The 19,641-nt window shown below is 33.1% G+C and overlaps 1 protein-coding gene across 1 annotated transcript in view; it reads left to right on the top strand.

Annotated features, from left to right (window-relative positions):
- Window positions 1-9,993, top strand: part of LOC129224613 (uncharacterized) — a 259,311-nt gene extending 249,318 nt beyond the window's left edge. The window contains exons 7-8 of the mRNA XM_054859098.1: window positions 1,934-2,168; window positions 9,865-9,993. Of these exons, the coding sequence (XP_054715073.1) occupies window positions 1,934-2,168; window positions 9,865-9,923 (294 nt within the window). The 3' untranslated portion in view covers window positions 9,924-9,993. The remainder of the gene's footprint in view (window positions 1-1,933; window positions 2,169-9,864) is intronic.
- The last annotated feature ends 9,648 nt before the right edge of the window (window positions 9,994-19,641 follow it).

Here is a 19,641-nt window from a genome sequence, read left to right as displayed (position 1 = left end):
TCTACTGTCGAACATTGTGACTAATTTTTTTATGTTTGTATCTATGAAAATTTATTGTGGTCACTTTTAAAAATCAATAAAATCTAAACGGTAGAGATAAAAAAACGCGGCTTGTTGCAATAGGCTTAAGACAACAGTTAATTTTCATGCATACAAACATTAAAAATTATTTACAATGTTCTACAATAGGTGGCGCTGCACGTGGTTTGAAAGATAAAAAAGAAAATGCAGTCTGTAAGATCGCCAAAATGACAGGTATATTTAAAAAATCGATAAAGACTTTACGGGCAACGACAGAAATGCACCGTTTATTTGCAATATGCTTGAGAAAATAGCAAATTTTCAGACACACACACTTGAAGCCTCCTCCTCTAAATACATGTAGCGCCATCTACTGTCGAACACTGTGACTATTTTTTTACGTTTGTTTGTATGAAATTTTACAGTTGTCCTAAGCATATTGCAACAAATCACGTCTTTCTATCTTTACCCATTTAGTTTTTATTGATTTTTAAAAGTGACCGGTTACTTTTGGGACACCCTGTAGGAAATTCTTTAACCATTCATAGTTAAGCTTCAAAAAATGCTGGCGTACGGAATACGCCATTCGTGTTCTGATGTTACTTCAAACCGTCCGTGTTCTTAAAGGTTAATATTATTGAGCAATCACGATTGCTAATTGTTTTCACTTGACCGTCCATGATGTTTGGTTCCTTTTTCAACCCCACCGGCCTCTGCAGGCGCGGCTCCTCCGGTCCTGAGCAATGTGTCCCGGAATCCGCTTCTCCTGGTCGGTGGCGTTCATGTCCTACACACACGCACGCTCATACACATACACACATACCCACACACGTGCGCGGGTATACACACATACACGCTAACGTGTATACACACTGGTCTATACACACACACAAGCCTACACATGTACAACTATGCACACGTAACCACCCAAGAGGAGGAGCAGGCTTGGGGGGACAGGAACCGTTTCGAGAAACAATAACTCCAATGAGAAGGGTCTTGTCGCAGCTCGTGATTGCGAAAAATATAATTTGAATTCAAAGATTCAGAATTCAAATCATTATTATTATTATTAATATTTTTTTTGAGCAATCACGATTGCTTATTGTTCTCACTTGACTGTTTTGATGTGCTATCATTTTATTTTCCTGCCAGCACCCTCTGCAGCACCACCGTCGACCGGCCGGCCGCCTCACGTTGCTGCTCCTCTAGCGAAAACCGTCTCCAGGTTGCGTCACTTACTTGCCTACACTTACACCTACACCTGCACGCACACATACACCTACACACACACATACACACATACACACAACTACCCACACACACACACGCCTGCACACACATACACAAACCGCCCACACACAAACAAACATACCCCCCTCCCCACACACGCCTACATACACACACACACACTCGTGATTGCGAAAAACATAATTTGAATTCAAGATGTACAAGTTCAAATTAATTTTTTTAATTCTTTTTTTACTTTCTTCTGTATCTAATATATAGAAGAAAGTATTGGATTCGTGCAAATTTTCGAATTTCGACGGATTCGAACGGTTTGAGGTGTGCTGAGTCCATTTCGACTATTTTTGGAGAATGTGTGTGTGTGTGTGTGTGTGTGTGTGTGTGTGTGTGTGTGTCACGTCTGTGTGTGTGTGTGTCACGTCTGTGTGTGACCAGTTTTTTGTGGCCGCTCTTCAGTTGCCATTAACAGGAACAGGTGCTGATTCAATTTTGGTATCAATAACTCAAACGGGGGTTGAGCTATAGAACGTTTTTTGTCGTCAATTGTGTGCTGTATCTCAAGAAAAAAATGAACGGAATGAAAGAAAAATTTATCAGCAAGTAGCCCTTAATGGGTATAAGAGCTGATTTTATTTAAATTAAGTTTTAAATGACTATCTCTTTTCAGCCACAACCAGAAGTACGTTGCATGCCCTTCAACTGGCCATCATTCCAAGTGCTCAACCAGGGTACGTCGGAACAGAAGGACGATTTCCAAAAGGTGGATGTTCCAGCGGGCAACACCTTGAGCCTCCCGAACGAGCAACGCGGATGCCAGCAACAACAGTTCTCGTGCAGCGATTCCACCTGTGGCTCGAGTTCGAAGCTGATAGTGGAAATCAACAGGAATGAGTCGTTCAGTGGTCGGTTCATTCTTGTAGTTCTTCTTTTTCAGCACCACAGACTAATAATAAGAGTAGACCGAGCTTTCCCAGGCTTGCTGATCAAAAAATTGGTTTATGGATACATCATGTGACTGGTGGGAGACTTGGCGAAAACTTTGGCAGCATGATTGCCAGATGGCAGGATTATCTATAGTTTGGCACTCGACATGTATTTTGATACGTAATGTGTTTTCATTATAATTTTTTTTCCAGGTGCAGAGATTGAACTGTTTTTCTTTTAGTTATGCATTATTTTGACATTAGTAATTAGTTTTTGATCACAGTTTTCAGTAACTTTTATTTCATTTGGAACTGCTACGTCAGCGTTGGCGTGAACGTGATGGCGTAAACGTTTTTGCGTTAACGCAAACATGTACTAATCGGTATCTTAAGTTGAAATTGTAGGTAAAAATCTTACCGTTTGCCGATTCTTTTTGGGCGCTTACATCTTTAATTGCTCAGAGAGTTATTGAAATTGACTAAAGAAAATTCATAGTACTATCTAAACGAAAAACTCACTATATTAACAAAATATTTACAGCTTAGAATAACAAATTTACAAATCGACTCCATAAAAGATCATTTTTCCGTGTTCCATCAAATTCTATTTATTTTATTTCTCGCGGCGTTGATCGTCTGCTACGATCAACGCCCGCTGTTGCTAGGATATCCACCAGTCACATGGTTTGGTTTATGAGCAGCAAAAGGCTTGCCATAGCTCGGTCTGTTCTTATTATTAGTCTATGTTCAGCACAGAATAGTTTTGAGTAGTTTAGGTGCTTAGGACCAACTGATAAATCGCACACCTGTGAGAGAACTGACACGTCTCAAATTTTGGAAAAAACCTACTAAATATTGATTTAAAATCTAAGTTTACTGCTCTTAAGGGGATCCGGGATACATTTTGAAAATTTTTTTATTAAACAGTTTAGAGTTTCGATTTTTTCCCCATTGATTCCTCATCTATTTAATAAGCAAAATCAAAACAAAAATGATTAAAAAAATTTTTTTTTCTTTAAATTTAATTTTTTTTCCATTGATTCCTCATCTATTTAATAAGCAAAATCAAAACAAAAATGATTAAAAAAAAATTTTTTTCTTTAAATTAATTTTTTTCCCATTGATTCCTCATCTATTTAATAAGCAAAATCAAAACAAAAATGATTAAAAAAATTTTTTTTCTTTAAATTTAATTTTTTTCCATTGATTCCTCATCTATTTAATAAGCAAAATCAAAACAAAAATTATTTTAAAAAAAATTTTTTCTTTAAATTTAATTTTTTTTTAAATGTGGGGTTGCTTTAAATCGCTAAAGCTCAAAATATTCTTGGTCAATTTTCAAAACTTTTTCAAAAAAGTTATGCAAAATTATTTAACTTTAATGTTGTTTCGGCGATTTAAAAAATAATTATTCAATAAAAAAGAAAATATTTGAAGACAACTTTCAAAAAATTCGAAGATAATAAAAAAAAAAATATTTTTTGGTTAAAAAAAACTTTTTTTTTTCAAACCTGCCGAATAAAAATTGAAATCAACTGTTTGCAAAAGATATGCTCAAAAATTTCATTTCTTTATTTCTATCGGTTCTTGACTTACAAGACTTTGAATGCAAAAAAATCGGGAAAAATTGCATCATGGAGAAAAACGCGCTTAAAGTTTTAAAGTTTATTTATAATATTAGATAAATGCCAACAACAAAAATAAATATATTTTTCGTTCCAGTTAAGATAGAAACAAGACTCAAATGTCCTTTTAAGCAGGAAAATACGGAGAAGTTTTTTCAATGATAAAAAAAATTACAAAAAATTTTGAAAATTGGGCGGAGAAAAAAGTCATAATCTAAAATCGAAAGCATTTTGCTGGAAAAGTTTTAAAGGTTGTGAAGATGGAATTCACACACATACTAAAATTGAATCCCAATTACAATTCTTACTGTTTTGCAGTACCAATAGTGTACATTTTTACCCAATAAATATGGCGGTATTAAATTTTAATTAGAAATTTGTTTAACATTTTGCATTATCCTAAAAAGTCGTTTTTGCCAACATTGGTTGTGTTAAACTAGTGAAATCCCGATTTTACACTGTCCATTTGATACGTTATTCCGCTTCCGATGTCATTTTCTGGTGGTCCAAGCAGGAGCGGACACAAAGGGGGAGTCATGGGGGCAAGGATACTCCCTAAACCATCGCAATAGTATTCATCCTCATTATGTTCAAATCTATACTAATATTATAAAGTTGAAGAGGTTTTTTTTGGTGGAACGCACTAATCTCAGGAACTACTGCTTCTAACTGAAAAATTATTTTTGTCTTGAATAGTCCATTCATTGAGGAAGCCTATAAGGCTATATAACATCACGCTATGACTAATAGCGGTGGAGCAACAATAAATTAAAATTAAACCAATAATAGTCATGATGCATTTTTTGTTGCATCAATAGCTCGAGGTTTTGTTGCGCGAATAGCTATGCCGGTAAAGCAATGGGCCAGCAACCCCACAGTTTCGGGTTCGAACCCGGCTGCGGGCAGGAAGATTTACAACATTTATAACACAGCTCATTTTAAAATTAATTAATTTATAAATTAAGGATTTTCAATTATTTTGATTGATTTTTTTTTTCGATTTTCTTATTTAACGGAAAAAATCGATGTGGATAAGGGTGTGCTATTTTTTACCATATATACATCATAGCGTGAAGTACTTAAAATAGTTTTTTAACACTTTGTTGTCTTATTAAAGCGTGTAAAACCGCGAGCCACAGCTAAAATGAATAAAGGAAAGTATAAATTGTTTCTCAGTATTACTACTGACCCAGACAGCGCTGGGTATATTTGCTAGTAATTTATAAGTAAAATGGAAAAGTGTGTGTGTAAATGATTTCAGTAACATTTTCAATTAATTATTTTTAGACGTAAATGTTTGCTTATAAAATTAATTAGTTGTTTTTATGCCCTACTAGGCGCTTTTATTTTTGGCTGATTAGGGGCTTTTTATTGGTACCCAAGCAGTTTCAGAAATTTTTCCTACTCAAAACCGCCTATATGCTTCAGCATGACCTCCCCCCTCCCTTTCCCCCGCCTTAAAACGATAGTCTGTATCGCCCCTAGTTTCAGGAATGTTGCAATACCGGTAATATTATATTATTCTGAATTTTACGATAACCTTTTTCATAAACTACGTTTAATAAGTTTTTCTAAAAACGAGCGGTCATTCAAAGTTCGCCAGCTTGCGAGATCGAGATTTTTGCTCACGTGATCGGTTGTGAGGTAGAAATTTCACAAAGTCGTATTCTAATCTACTCGAACCTACCCACAAGCTAAGTTCGAGTAGTTTAGAATACTACTTTGCGACATTTCTACGTCACAACCGATCACGTGAGCGAAAATCTCGGTCTCGCAAGCTAGCGAGCTTGGAATGACCGCTCTGATGAAGCTCATATTTATTCTACGAGACTCACAAAAAAAATTTTTAATGCTTTTTTTCGATATAAATGTGCGGCTTGGCTGTATAAAGCTGCTCTGACATTCTTTATAAACCGTCTTCTTGTCTTTATTGTGAAAGCAAAAATTCTAAAGTAATTTTTACATTCAAATGCATACGAAAAAGCAAATTTTCAAAAAACAAGAAAATAAAATAAGAAAAAAAGTTCTAGTATAGAACGTGTTTTATATATATATATATATATATATATATATATATATATATATATATATATATATATATATATATATATATATATATATATATATATATATATAGGGTGTTCCGTTTTAACCTGCAAGACCTCTATTTTCAGAAAAGGTTAGTCCAAGATGCATACTTTCAATTGCAAAAATGTTCAAAACCAGGTGCAGAGTTATTAAGATATTGAAAATTTGAAGTGGAAATAGAAATGATTAAAAAAAATCCAAAATTTAACTGTTTATACGAGACCAAGATCCCCTAACTTATATTTAGGGAAATAATCACCATTGAAAACAATTCCAACACTAAAAGGTTTGAAATTAGTTCTACCTATATTCACAGAGATATGAAACGCAGCGTTTTGTGACTTACACCACTTTACACTCGCCGTCAATAACACCTTTTGGGAGAAAATATAGCAGTTAACAAGTGTTTAAAATTTATATGTGTGCAGAGTATAGTTTTACAAATTGTTCGAGGTTTTGCAGTTTGTTTTTGCGTAACACGCCATAACATTTGCATGAATTTTTGAATAGCGATGAAAAATATAAATACTTTTTACTTTATTTTTTTTACTTTGACAACCTGCCATTCTTCTGAAAGAGCGATAAGTTCCAATCTTATCTTCTGTATGGTCCCTCAAAACTTTTAACTGGAATATCTCCTTGAGTTTTGGTCGCACAAATGTCCAGTTTTTAGTTAGTTAGTTTTCAATGGAGATTATTTCTCTAAGCCTAAGATAGGGAACCTAGGGCCCATATAAAAAGAAAAAATTTTACGTTTTTTGACTCATTTTAATTTTTGCTTCGAACTCTCAATATCTAAATTCCGCATCTGATTCTGAACATTTTTGCAAGTGGAAGTATGCATCTAGAATTATGGGTTGCGGAAATGGAGGTCTTGCAGGTTAAAACGGAACACCCGTATTATTACATATATATATATATTATATATATATATATATATATATATATATATATAATCACACATAAAAACAAGTAAACATTACAGCTTTCTACCCCTCTAATCCATTTGGAAGTATCAATTTTCACATAATATCCTTAGACTTTTGCGTAAAATCGAGGTTCCTGCATTTTCTTCTACAAGGAAAAAGTCAAGTAACAGCTTATGCCTTTCTATAAACAACGTAGCAAATCCATCATGCATATTAAAATAAAATTCAAATAAGGTTTTTTAGAAGAAAGAGTGCAGGCAAGAATGTCTATTTCTCTTAGCAACTTTGTTTAGGAAAATACATCATGTTCTAAGTAAAGGTAACCAAACAAACCGAACGAAGTCATCCCGTTTTATAACGTGAATGCGAGAGGTTTTGTGCGGAAACGATGTAGTATACAATCTGAGGTTTGGTTTTGATGTGAAGAGACTAACAGATTTTTATAGAAGATACTAAGGGTAAATAATTATAATGCATAGCAAAGAGTAATTTGTTAAAATTTTAAAGTCAAGTAAAAATGCTTCCCTAATTAAAATATATTAGCCATAACCAGTCACCTTGTCGCCTTTTATTAACTCTCAATGAAAATGAATAAATTAGTTAAAAAAAATAAGTAAACGCATATTTTTTGGTATAAAAAAATGCAAAAATGAACTAAGTTTTCTTCACGGCTCATAAAATTAACTTTGTTGAGCACTATAATGCATTCATGCACATTCGTAAATGTATGGCAGCATACTTTCGTGGGCAGGTAAAAGGCAGTAACTGCAAATTTTTCTCTTTTTCTTCTCTTTTCTTTTTTGAGCAATCACGATTGCTTATTGCTTTCATTTGACTATTTTGATGTCTTATGATTTTATTTTCCCGCCAGCATCATCGTCGACCGGCTCCTCACGATGCTGCTCCTATAGCGAAAACCGCCTCCTGGTTGCATCCATATCCTACACTTACACGCATGCACACAGGCACGTACACACACACACACACATACATACACCTGCACACATACACAAACACATACATACACCTACACACATACACACACACTCAAACACATACACACACTCAAGTACATACACACATGCATACATACATACACTTACACATACACACACCTACACACAAAACTACCCACACACTAATGCCTGCACACATACACAAACACATATGCCTAGACACACATACACATTCCCCCCACACACGAACACTCATACACATAACTACCCACACACTCATACCCGCACACACACACAAATATGCATGCCTACACACACATACATATACCCTCCTACACACAAACACACATACCCCACACACATAAACACACACTTCTACATACACACACACTCGTGATTGCGAAAAACATAATTTGAATTCAAGAGGTCAAAATTCAAATTATTATTATTATTTTTTAATTTATATATTTTTTTTTTTTTTTTGCATTTTTGTTATCTATTTGTACGTTAGCTTTATTGCACAAGCTTGCTTATTTGGCTTCCGCTTAATTAAAAGCGCATAAAACACTACCTATTGTTGGTACTATAGAATCCCATATGCGTTTTCTTTCTCGAAAACCCAATTTCTCGAAAACCCATTTCTGCAGATACTTCCGTTTACCTGTCCAAGGCAAAATAGCAGTTCAGTGCTACTCTGCTTTTACAACCTGTGCCACTATTATAAATGCATAGATATTTACTGGACAATAGCTGTACAAAAATGCACTGAATAGCTATTGTAAATGTATGAGAGCAAATCAAAAAGTCTTTGCGCCTATTTCTTATTCGCCAAAAACAGGTACATACAGGTATTTGCAAATATACGTACTGTACTACGTACCTTACGTTATTTCTCTATATAGTGACCACACCGGTTCAGATATTTGTCCCATCGCAGCACGAAATTAGAGATCCCCCTGTGGTAAATTCTTTCGGCTGCCTGTGGAACCACCGTCAGACCGCGTTCTTAGCTTCTTCGTCGCATGTGAATCTCTGTTCTGCCAGAAATTTCTTCAGTGGAGCGAAAACGTGAAAATCGCTAGGGCAACATCTGGACTGTAGGCGTACCTGTGAATTGCTATGTGCGTTTGTCCGTTGCTCCATACAAAACCAATAAAACTCCGCTGATTATAAATTGTAGACGTCTGAAGAACAACCGTCATCTTAAATGACTGATAGTAGCTCCGCTCTTCCGAGCAAAAAGCAGATACGGCTGGTACGGTTCAAGGAACTGTCACTGCAGGGAATGTATATGTCTGCTTTGTATTCACAGCCATATTTTAAATTTAAAAAATACGCGCAAAGACTTTTTGATTTGCCCTCGTACCATAAAAAGATTTACTTGTTCTGGGTTTCAGTTGTCATTTTATTTATTTACTACTGGTACCCGCACGGCTTCGCCCGTAGTAGAAAATTAAAAGGTCATTTTAGTTCGCCTGTATATTTACAAATAATGGATGACGAATTTCTCGCCAATTGGCTATGTTCCTTCGCTCTCCCATTCCACGTCATGATAATTTCGTAATTTACTCGTCCATCTTATGATAATTTTGCTCCGGAAAATGTTCTAAAAATTGAAATAGAAAAATAACAAGATCGAATTTTCGAAAAATCGCTTCGAGGCGCACACCCACATGCTACAAACTAACTTTGTGCCAAATTTCATGAAAATCGGTCGAACGGTCTAGGCGCTATGCGCGTCACAGAGATCCACACGTCCTGACAGAGAGACTTTGAGCTTTATTATTAGTAAAGATTTATATCCAGTTAACTTTCGATAACTCAAACTTCCAAAGGACCGGTTTAAGCGTTCAAGTTATTGGTAGTTCGGGCTACGGGAAGTTCTCACAATAGTTTGGGACCGAATGAAAGCTCCGAGATAAAAAAATATTCGAGTTATAAACGAGTTATCAAGATTCGACTGTATTTTCTAGAACGTCTGGAGCTTATGCAAATGATTTTTTAACATAATTTTGTGCATAAGAAACTCACATGTTGTTTTAAAACTTTTTGTAAGTACATTTCAACTTTTTTTCAGATAATACCCAAAGCAGCAGATCGCTGGAAACTGAAGAGTTGCCCTCTGGAGTTTTGTAACTGGAGGAGTTGTCACCAAAATATTTGACTAATCATCTGTGATTCAATGTTTAAGAAAGATTTGAACTGATATTTCTAAATAAAGAGAGATGCCAAATTATATTTCCTTAAAACAAGCTGAAGTTATAGAACTTTCTTTAATTTCTTCAGTGTGAAAATTTAAATGCAATGAAATATTTTGCATTTTCATGATCATGGCACTAAAGCACATTTTTGGGTAGAAATTGAAATTATGAAACAGCATGAGTTCCCAAACTCTGAAGCTTTCTTTTTCAGCAAAAAAAAAAAAAAAAGATGTTAAGAAAATGTCAAACTGTGTTTCTTTTACGTAGCTTCATGTTTTTTTTTCTTCCAAACAACAAAATACGAGTATGTATACCTGAATATTTGATTCCCTTTTTTTACCTTGATGTGATGAACTAATTTAATCTAAAGATATCACAATTCAACATTATTCTAGAATCAATGATTCCAATAACATAAGCTATAGATATATTAGACTATATTTTGGGCTGTTTCTCCTAAATTGAATATTTCTTTGCCAATTAAAGATTAATAGTTCTTGCATCGATAAAAAAATGCAAAACAAAGAAATATTGTAAAAAAAGAAAAGCCGGTGTATTCGTATTAACTAAGCCGATGGCCTTTAAAGTATTTTTTAAATATAATTGATTTTTCAAAATATATTTTACAGAAAAATTCTTCCTTTACTTCTAGTTAATCTTATTTCTGAAACAAAAACTGCAAAAAAGGGTTATTGAAGTAAAAAAATTGTAATGTACCATGAGTACTCCAAAATAAAAATTTAGAAGAAAAATTCTACGTACAAATACACAACTATTATGACTGCTATGAATAAATTTAACGTTAAATATCCCAAAAATTTTACATTAATTGTTGGTAATGCAGCTGAAAGAGAATAATGTTTCCGTTTTTCCCCATTACCAACAATTACTGTATAAAATTGTTAAACATCAATAAATTAAAACAATTAATTAATTAAAATTAATAAATTAAAACTACTACCAACAAATAACAATTAATTATTTTTATTTGTTGGTAGTAGGGAAATACATTTATTGTAAAAACAATTAATGTATTTCCCTACTACCAATAATTACCAACAATCAATGTAAAACTCCCTATTACTTCTGTTATGAAAGAACATTAATTATATTACCCCTTTTCAGTCAATTTTGTTATTTACCTGTCTGCAAGTATTATTCTTATACCCGCTGTTCTGGTATGTAAACGAAGTACTTGTACTTGCGTTGAAAATTCTAGTAGGTAACGAAAAAATTGTTAATTGATATTAAAAAGATTTTTTTTTTAAGGAATTTGCGTTGCTAAGTATTAGAACTGGAGAGCACTGTTTCTTTTTAGCTTGCATAAAAATTAAAACCTTATAAAAATATTGAAAAAGGTTTTTAGAAAATAAAAGTTGTTACGAGATATCCCTTTTCCCCCTTTTTTTAAACTATTACTTTATGAAAATGCAAAAAAAGGTTTCTGGAAATTCAAAAATGGAGAATTTTGCTTTAAAAAAACATTCTTAATTAATATTGAAATCATGTACAGGAAGTAAAAAGTTTCGCTCAATTAACATTTTCACAACATTTTCAAACTTTATAAAAATACTGGAAGATTTTTTTGAAAGCAACAACCTTTACAATCAGTTAGTTCTGAGTGAAAAAATAATTAACAAAATTGCGGTAAATGTATTAAGACAGAGCGTGTAGTAAAAGCAAAAAAAAAAAATCCTTAGTACCATTTTGAAGAACTTTTCTCTTACGAATAACAAAGGAGAAATTAGATTCATTAAAAAAAAAAGTAGCAGCAATTTTATTTTTACATAGGTATTTTTGAACCTCCGTGCACTTCATATGTATACTACTGCATTGTATAGTATATAATACATTCTCTCATCATCTTCATATTCCAAAACTCATATTGGAGCTTGGTTACGTTTCTTGCAAAAGAGATCTGTAGTGAGTAGAGATCTGTAAAACAGTGATTTGAAATCCCGTATTTTACATGATCCGTTTGAAGAAAAATTCATCTTTCGTAAAACTTCCCAACTCGGTGAAATATCACCGAACCCAAACATTTTCTGTGTTTATTGTTCAAACTACGTGTAAAAGATGCCATACAATCAAATAACTTTAAGAAATAGTCTGTTAATATTGCGTTAAATGTAACTATTTAATAATTGTTTTGTTTTTTTTAATTTTATGAAACATATTTATGACTGTATTTTTCAATCTAATTGGTATTTTGGTTTTGTGAATTGAAACTGTACATTAGTTTTCAAAAACTTGTATTTTTTTATCTGTAATAAAATTTTAACAATATTTTGAATTTTTGAACATTGTATTGACTTTTGATTTTGTGAAACAACTACCAATATTTTATTTTCTAAAAAATACTTATCTATTGAACATTTAACTTGCTACTTAAAGGCAAGAGGATATTTTTAGAACATTTATTTTCCTTTTGTGGCTATGAGTTACTTACAAAATGTTTTTAACAATATCATTTATGAAGCTTATAAAACAACACATACAAAGAAACAAAAACTAAAACATAAACGAAAGCACAAATAACAAAACCCTTTTTCTTCAAAAAAAAGTTAAGGAGAGACATTCTCTCTTTACTGAAAAGTAGAAATTTGTACTGTTCATGACAGTTCTATATTTCATTTTAGAGCGTGTTTTCGCCTTAGAAACCGAAGGAAATGTTTTTTGTTTTATTATATTTTTGACTAACTACGTCACCCGGCATCGCAAGGTTACTAAGGACGCTTATGTGTACTGATTTTTGTTAGTAAAAACTTTGAATATTGGTATCTAATTTTAGTTTCCATATGATTTTAATCTCTGTTCAGTACGGCGTTATCTTCAAATTTAGTAAATTTGATTCGGTCAGCCCAGATTCACGAGATTTTTTCTAGAACGGATACTTTTACGACTAATGTCCAAAAGCATGTCCTGCACCTCACAGGTAAACTTCGTTTAAAAAATAACAATAACAATATATTATGAAAAATTATTTTGCTTAGCAAATTGCACAAGTAATGTACTTCCACTTAGTTAATGATTTTTAACTTTTATCTCTAAACAATTCGTATGCTCCGTAATCCATTTGCACAGGCGAGGAATTTTCACGCATATTTTGCACTTCATTATCGAAACATAGAGCAGGCTTTAGATATTAATTGTGATATATTTGAACATAAAGAGCTATTATGTAACTTAACATGAAGTATCTATTTTCTAAAACATACATTTTCGTATTTGAAAAATAATGATTTGTACGTGTTGCAACTCGACGTTAAATCCCGGTTATCACAAATTTGCCATTTCAACTGCGCTTGCTCGCGAACTTAGCTGATTTCAAAAATTTTGCTAAAATTAATTACAAACATTTTAAATTTGGTAATAAATATGAGATGGCAACAGATAAAAATTAGAAATCACAAAGCTTTCTCTGATTTAGTTTTTAGGCCTCGGTAAAGATTGAATTTTACGCCTTAATTATTAATGGATTCGGTGTCTGATTTGTCTGTCATTTTTCAGAACCAAATTTTTAACCTCAGAAGAGCGTACTAGAATTGCAGCATCACTTTTTATACAAAGCCGAACCCTCAACCTAAATAAAAATGTATAATACTAAGTTGTTTACGCCTAACGTAAAATATCCGCAAAAGACGGATTTCTGTACTAATATTCCAATCATTTTTGAAGTACACAACGTGTTTTACGTTTATGTTAAATAAATATTTCCAAACCAATAAATATTGAAGTGTCATTTTTCTCTTAACATTATAAAGATTATCAGTTATTCATATCCGTAGTTTCATATAATATATCACGAAATCGCTGTGAAAATATTCTAAGCGCATTCATTAATTTGTTGGGACTCTCGCTCAGCTTAATATAAACAAGCTTTACGAAATCTTAAAACAGAGAGCCCAAAAAGCGAAGTCCGCGCGCAAGCGCAGTTGAAATAGCAAATTTTTGATAACCGGGATTTAACGTCTAGTCGTGTTGCAGGCGTTGTGGTCACCTCCCCCCCCCACAACCCCCAACATGCACAAATCATTAGTTTTGAAACACAAGAAAACGCGATAGAAATTTTTATTAATATTTTTACTTCCTTTTACAAAAAGGAAGTACTGTATTCGCGAAAAAATTTTCACTCAAAAGTCGGCCTTCATTTGCATTTTTCTCACCCCCGAATGAATGTTGAGTTTTTTTTTTCGACCTGACCACACGTGGATATATGCCTAAGAACCTACAGACAACCGAAACATCCATTTTGACGACCCCCAAGTTAATTACAACGAATTTTCTCGTGACGTCCGTATGTACGTATGTATGTGTGTATGTATCTCACATAAATCAAAAACGGTAGGTCCTAGAAAGTTGAAATTTGGTACGTAGACTCCTAGTGGGGCCTAGTTGTGCACCTTCTCTTTTGGTTGCATTCGGATGTTCCTAAGGGGGTCTTTTGCCCCTTTTTGGGGGAAATCATTGTTAATTTCGATGTAAACTCAAGTGGTGTTATAATTTGTCGCACGCTTGGCGATATATCGCCAGTATTTTGGTCGCCAAGTTTTGTCGCCAACTTGGTGACAAATTTGACGATTTTTTTTTAAATTTTAAATTTGGTTTCAATTTGGCCACTGTTGGTGATATTTAGAGAGTGAACAATTGAATGACATTAAAATTGCCAATCATGAGGAAATAGCATTAAATTGGAGTAAAAGGAAGTCATGTGATGCACACATCAGCTCGTTATCTTTAGCAGTAGCACTTGAACATCGGATTCAATGACAAGAGTGCACTCAGCACTAACACATGAAGAGAGCAAAATGTGAAAATGCAACAGGGCAAAATACAAAAGGTAAACTATGAAAACATAAAATGTAACAAGTACAGATTAAAAGGTAAAATGTACAAATATAGGCTGTAAAAAGTAAAATTAAAAAATTGTTAAAACATAAAATGTAAAGAAATAAAATGTACAAACAAGTAAGTAGTTAATAAAGTCAATCAGTCTGTAAGTCCCTGTAGCTTTTCTCTGGCCTTCTAGCATCCTGACATATACAGGGTGTTCCGTTTTAACCTGCAACACCTCTATTTTCGCACTCGTTAGTCTTAGATGCATACTTCCGGTTACAAAAATGTTCAAAATCAGATGCGGAGTTGAGACATTGAAAGTTTGAAGTAAAAATAAAAATAAGTCAAAAAATACAAAATTTAACTTTTTATACGAGCCCCAGGTCCACTAACTCATATTCAGGGAAATAATCTCCATTGAAAAATAATTCCAACCCAAAAAGTTAGAAATTACTACGACCTGTATTTACCGAGCTACGAAACGCAGCGTTTTGTGACTTACACCACTTTACACTCGCCGTCAATAACACCTTTTGAGGGGAAATATAGCAGTTAACAAGTGTTTAAAATTATATGTGTGCATAGAGTGGTTTTTCGAATTGTTCGAGGTCTTGTAGTGTGTTTTTGCATATCATGCCATAACATGTGCATAAATTTTGGAATAGCTATGACAAATATATATACTTTTTTTTTATTTCAACAACCTGTCATTCTTCTGAAAGGTCAATAAGTTCCAATCTCATCTTCTGTATAGTCCCTTAAAACTTTGAACTCTAATATCTCCTTGAGTTTTGGTTGCACAAATGTCAAACTTTTTATGTCAGTAATAGTTTTCAATGAAAATTATTTCTCTATAAATACAAGTTAGAGGATTAGGACCCGTATAAAATTTTGTAACTCATTTTTATTTTCGCAACAAACTTTCAATGTCTTAACTCTGCATCTGAATTTGAACACTTTTTCAACTGAAAGCATGCATCTACGACGAACTGTTTCGAAAATAGAGGTCTTGCAGGTTCAAACGGAACACCCTGTATATTTCCGTGCGTTCTTTGAGAGGCACCGCATCCATAACAGTGCCACGTCCACACAATGTACCGTTTGAGGAAGAAAAGATATTAAACCTAAAAGGGCGTCCCGGAAGGCAATCTTGTCCTCGTGGTAGAAAGTTGATGCTTCATATTAAGACACGTAATGGTACCTTATACAGGTGGTGGGGTGATATCCCTCGTAAAACACAATTAATTCATTCCGTGTAGTATCGAAACCGTGTTATACGAGAATTTTTTATAAATAGGTTTTTTACACATTATTTAATCTAATTACGCATGTTCATACCATTAATCATGTCAATATGTTTCGTGTTATATCGAAGCCGCGTACCGTGTTATATCGAAACCGTGTTATACGAGCCTTAGAAATAATGTAAATCAAGTTACGTGTACCGTGTTATATCGAAACCAAGTTTCATAAAAACAAAGTAAAAACTCTTAAGAGTTATCAAACATTAACAGGATGTATTAAACAGAAATGAAATTCCATCTTTTTTATATATACTGTTTGACCTGTTTTTATATATACTGTAATTTGGCAATCTGCCAAGTAAAGACGATCCCATCTGATCGGCTCTAGCAGGGGAGAAGGGAAAATAACGATGGGATTTTGATGCACGCGTTTTATAATGTCACAAGTGCCTTATTCATTTATTGCATTTTCTAAAATAAAATAAGGGGAAACAAAAATAGTTTCCATGGAAACAACAAAAAGAAAAACCATTTTCATTTCGTTCAGGAACGTAAAAGCAAAATGGTAAGCTAAAAACTTTGTTGTAAATAAATAAATAAATCAATTAGTTTTTGCCGCGGGAATATAGATTGAATATACTTAAGATTTAAAAAATGTTGCAGTGAGCAAATTTTCATTTTTACAAAACTAAAGCTAAATAATAGAGAGGCAAAAGTGCACATCTGAAACAAACCAACTAACATCCCTATAAACTAATAGATACGTCCATTTCCGCCTATAAACCGGACATTAGCCTTTCCATGTAATTGATGGTCAAACAGTAACGTTCGTGCTTTATCAAAATCGTGTAGTATTTAATTCAAGTTTTGAATCGTGTAATATCGAAACCGTGTTGTAATAATCGCAAATTTGGTACCGTGGAATATCGAATTCGTGTTGTAGAAGTACCGTGTTACACGAGGGACGCCTGTAATGGGATATATCACAAAAAAAAAAAAAAAGCCAAAGTTTGATGTTTCGGGAATGAAGTGTAAATATATACGTAAAAATGTCTCCTTTAGGTAAATAAATAGGGCGATGTGTAAAAATGTAACGAAAAATTTCGTGTCACACGCTGACTCTGAAATCACCGAAAAACGGATTGAAAACTGCGCCTATGAATAACCAAATGAGGAGTATACTTTCAAAATGGATTATATCCAGTTTTATATTTTTTGGCAAAACGAAAAAAAAGTTTTACGCAAACACTAACTGTTAGAATTTCGAATCGCTCAGGATGTTTTTTGGTATGATAACAAGTGACTATTGGCATAAGTCTAGGATTTTTTCATCAATTTTATCCCCCATACCTAAATTGCCAATTTTATTTTTAATAGTTTCTTTTTTGGTGTAAAACAGTGGATATCATTCCTTTTGCAAAAAAACACATTTTTTTTTTCAGAAATAAACTATATTATATTAAAACAAAATATTCAACATTTTTAAATATTTTTTTTCAGTCCACTTTATTCCTTCCTACTTACTTTATTCCTTTCAATGAACATTAAAAAAAATCGATCTAATTAATTATGAACAATAAAACCACTCAAGCCAATTCAAATAACAACGTTGTATAGGTATTTATAGATCACAATTCTTATCTCAATTAATGAATCAATTTTTATCAAACCTAATCACAATTTAATCATTAATGAATCACAATTCAGTAGTAATATTAATTATTCAATATTAATTTAGTAATCGCAATTTGAGGTCGCGCTTGCCTAACTGATAACAGACTTGCACAAAGCGCAAGGTGCTGTGATCTCTTAATACGGACGGGTGTCACGCTTGATTGGAAATGCTCAGCCAGTGCTTCGCTCCGGTATTTTATTAGTAAACTATTTTTAATTAGAAGAGGCAATATCCAATTTGGATATGTGCCCTTTTGATATGAAAGTGAATGAGTGGGTACCGGCAAATAAGGGATAAGTTCTTCTTTGTGGTTGAAGACTTGGCGAGAAATAAGGGGATGGATATATACACCGCTTAGGTGGTAAAACCAATGTTTACGCATTGTTTAACAGTAGATATAAAACACTTTGGAATGGAAGAAATTCATGGGTCGATAGGGCTTATAATACAGATTTTGAAAACGAAGAAAATATGTTTTTTAACAGTAGATATAAAACACTTCGGGAAGAAAGAAATTCATGGGTCGATGAGGCTTAAAATACAGATTCTGAAAACGAATAAAAAATGTTTTTCAACAGTAGATATAAAACATTTCGGGAAGAAAGAAATTCATGGGTCGATAGGGCTTATAATACAGATTCTGAAAACAAAGAAAATATGTTTTTTAACAGTAGATACAAAACACTTTGGGAAGAAAGAAATTCATGGGTCGATAGGGCTTATAATACAGATTCTGAAAACGAAGAAAATATGTTTTTTAACAGTAGATACAAAACACTTTGGGAAGAAAGAAATTCATGGGTCGATAGGGCTTATAATACAGATTCTGAAAACGAAGAAAATATGTTTTTTAACAGTAGATACAAAACACTTTGGGAAGAAAGAAATTCATGGGTCGATAGGGCTTATAATACAGATTCTGAAAACGAAGAAAATATGTTTTTTAACAGTAGATATAAAACACTTCGGAAAGAAAGAAATTCATGGATCGATAGGGCTTATAATACAGATTCTGAAAACGAATAAATAAAGTTCTTTAACAATAGATATAAAACACTTCGGAAAGAAGGAAATTCATGGATCGATAGGGCTTATAATACAGATTCTTAAAACGAAGAAAATATGTTTTTTAACAGTAGATACAAAACACTTCGGAAAGAAAGAAATTCATGGGTCGCGATAGCGCTTAAAATACAGATTCTGAAAACGAAGAAAATATGTTTTTTAACAGTAGATATAAAACACTTCGGGAAGAAAGAAAATCATGGGTCGATAGCGCTTATAATATAGATTCTGAAAGCGACGAAAAAGTGGTATTCAACAGTAGATATAAAACATTTCGGGAAGAAATAAATTCATGGGTCGATAGGGCTTACAATACAGATTCTTAAAACGAAGAAAATATGTTTTTTAACAGTAGATACAAAACACTTCGGAAAGAAAGAAATTCATGGGTCGATAGGGCTTATAATACAGATTCTGAAAACGAATAAAAAATGTTTTTTAACAATAGATATAAAACACTTCGGAAAGAAAGAAGTTCATGGGTCGCGATAGCGCTTATAATACAGATTCTGAAAACGAAGAAAATATGTTTTTTAACATTAGGTATAAAACACTTCGGGAAGAAAGAAAATCATGGGTCGATAGCGCTTATAATATAGATTCTGAAAACGAAGAAAAAGTGTTTTTCAACAGTAGATATAAAACATTTCGGGAAGATATAAATTCATGGGTCGATAGGGCTTACAATACAGATTCTGAAAACGAAGAAGAAATGTTTTTTCCAAAAGTGAATATAATCCGTTTTGAAATTAACCTCCTCAAATTAAGTACAAGACACTGTTTTCCATACATTTCTGTTTTATTATAACAAAGCAGAAAAAAGAACTATTATA

This window comes from Uloborus diversus, chromosome 6, assembly GCF_026930045.1.
Source record: "Uloborus diversus isolate 005 chromosome 6, Udiv.v.3.1, whole genome shotgun sequence".
In the NCBI taxonomy this organism is placed as follows: domain Eukaryota; kingdom Metazoa; phylum Arthropoda; class Arachnida; order Araneae; family Uloboridae; genus Uloborus; species Uloborus diversus.
The sequence above is the reverse complement of the archived record's forward strand: the minus strand, read 5'-3'. Positions and strand labels throughout refer to the sequence as shown.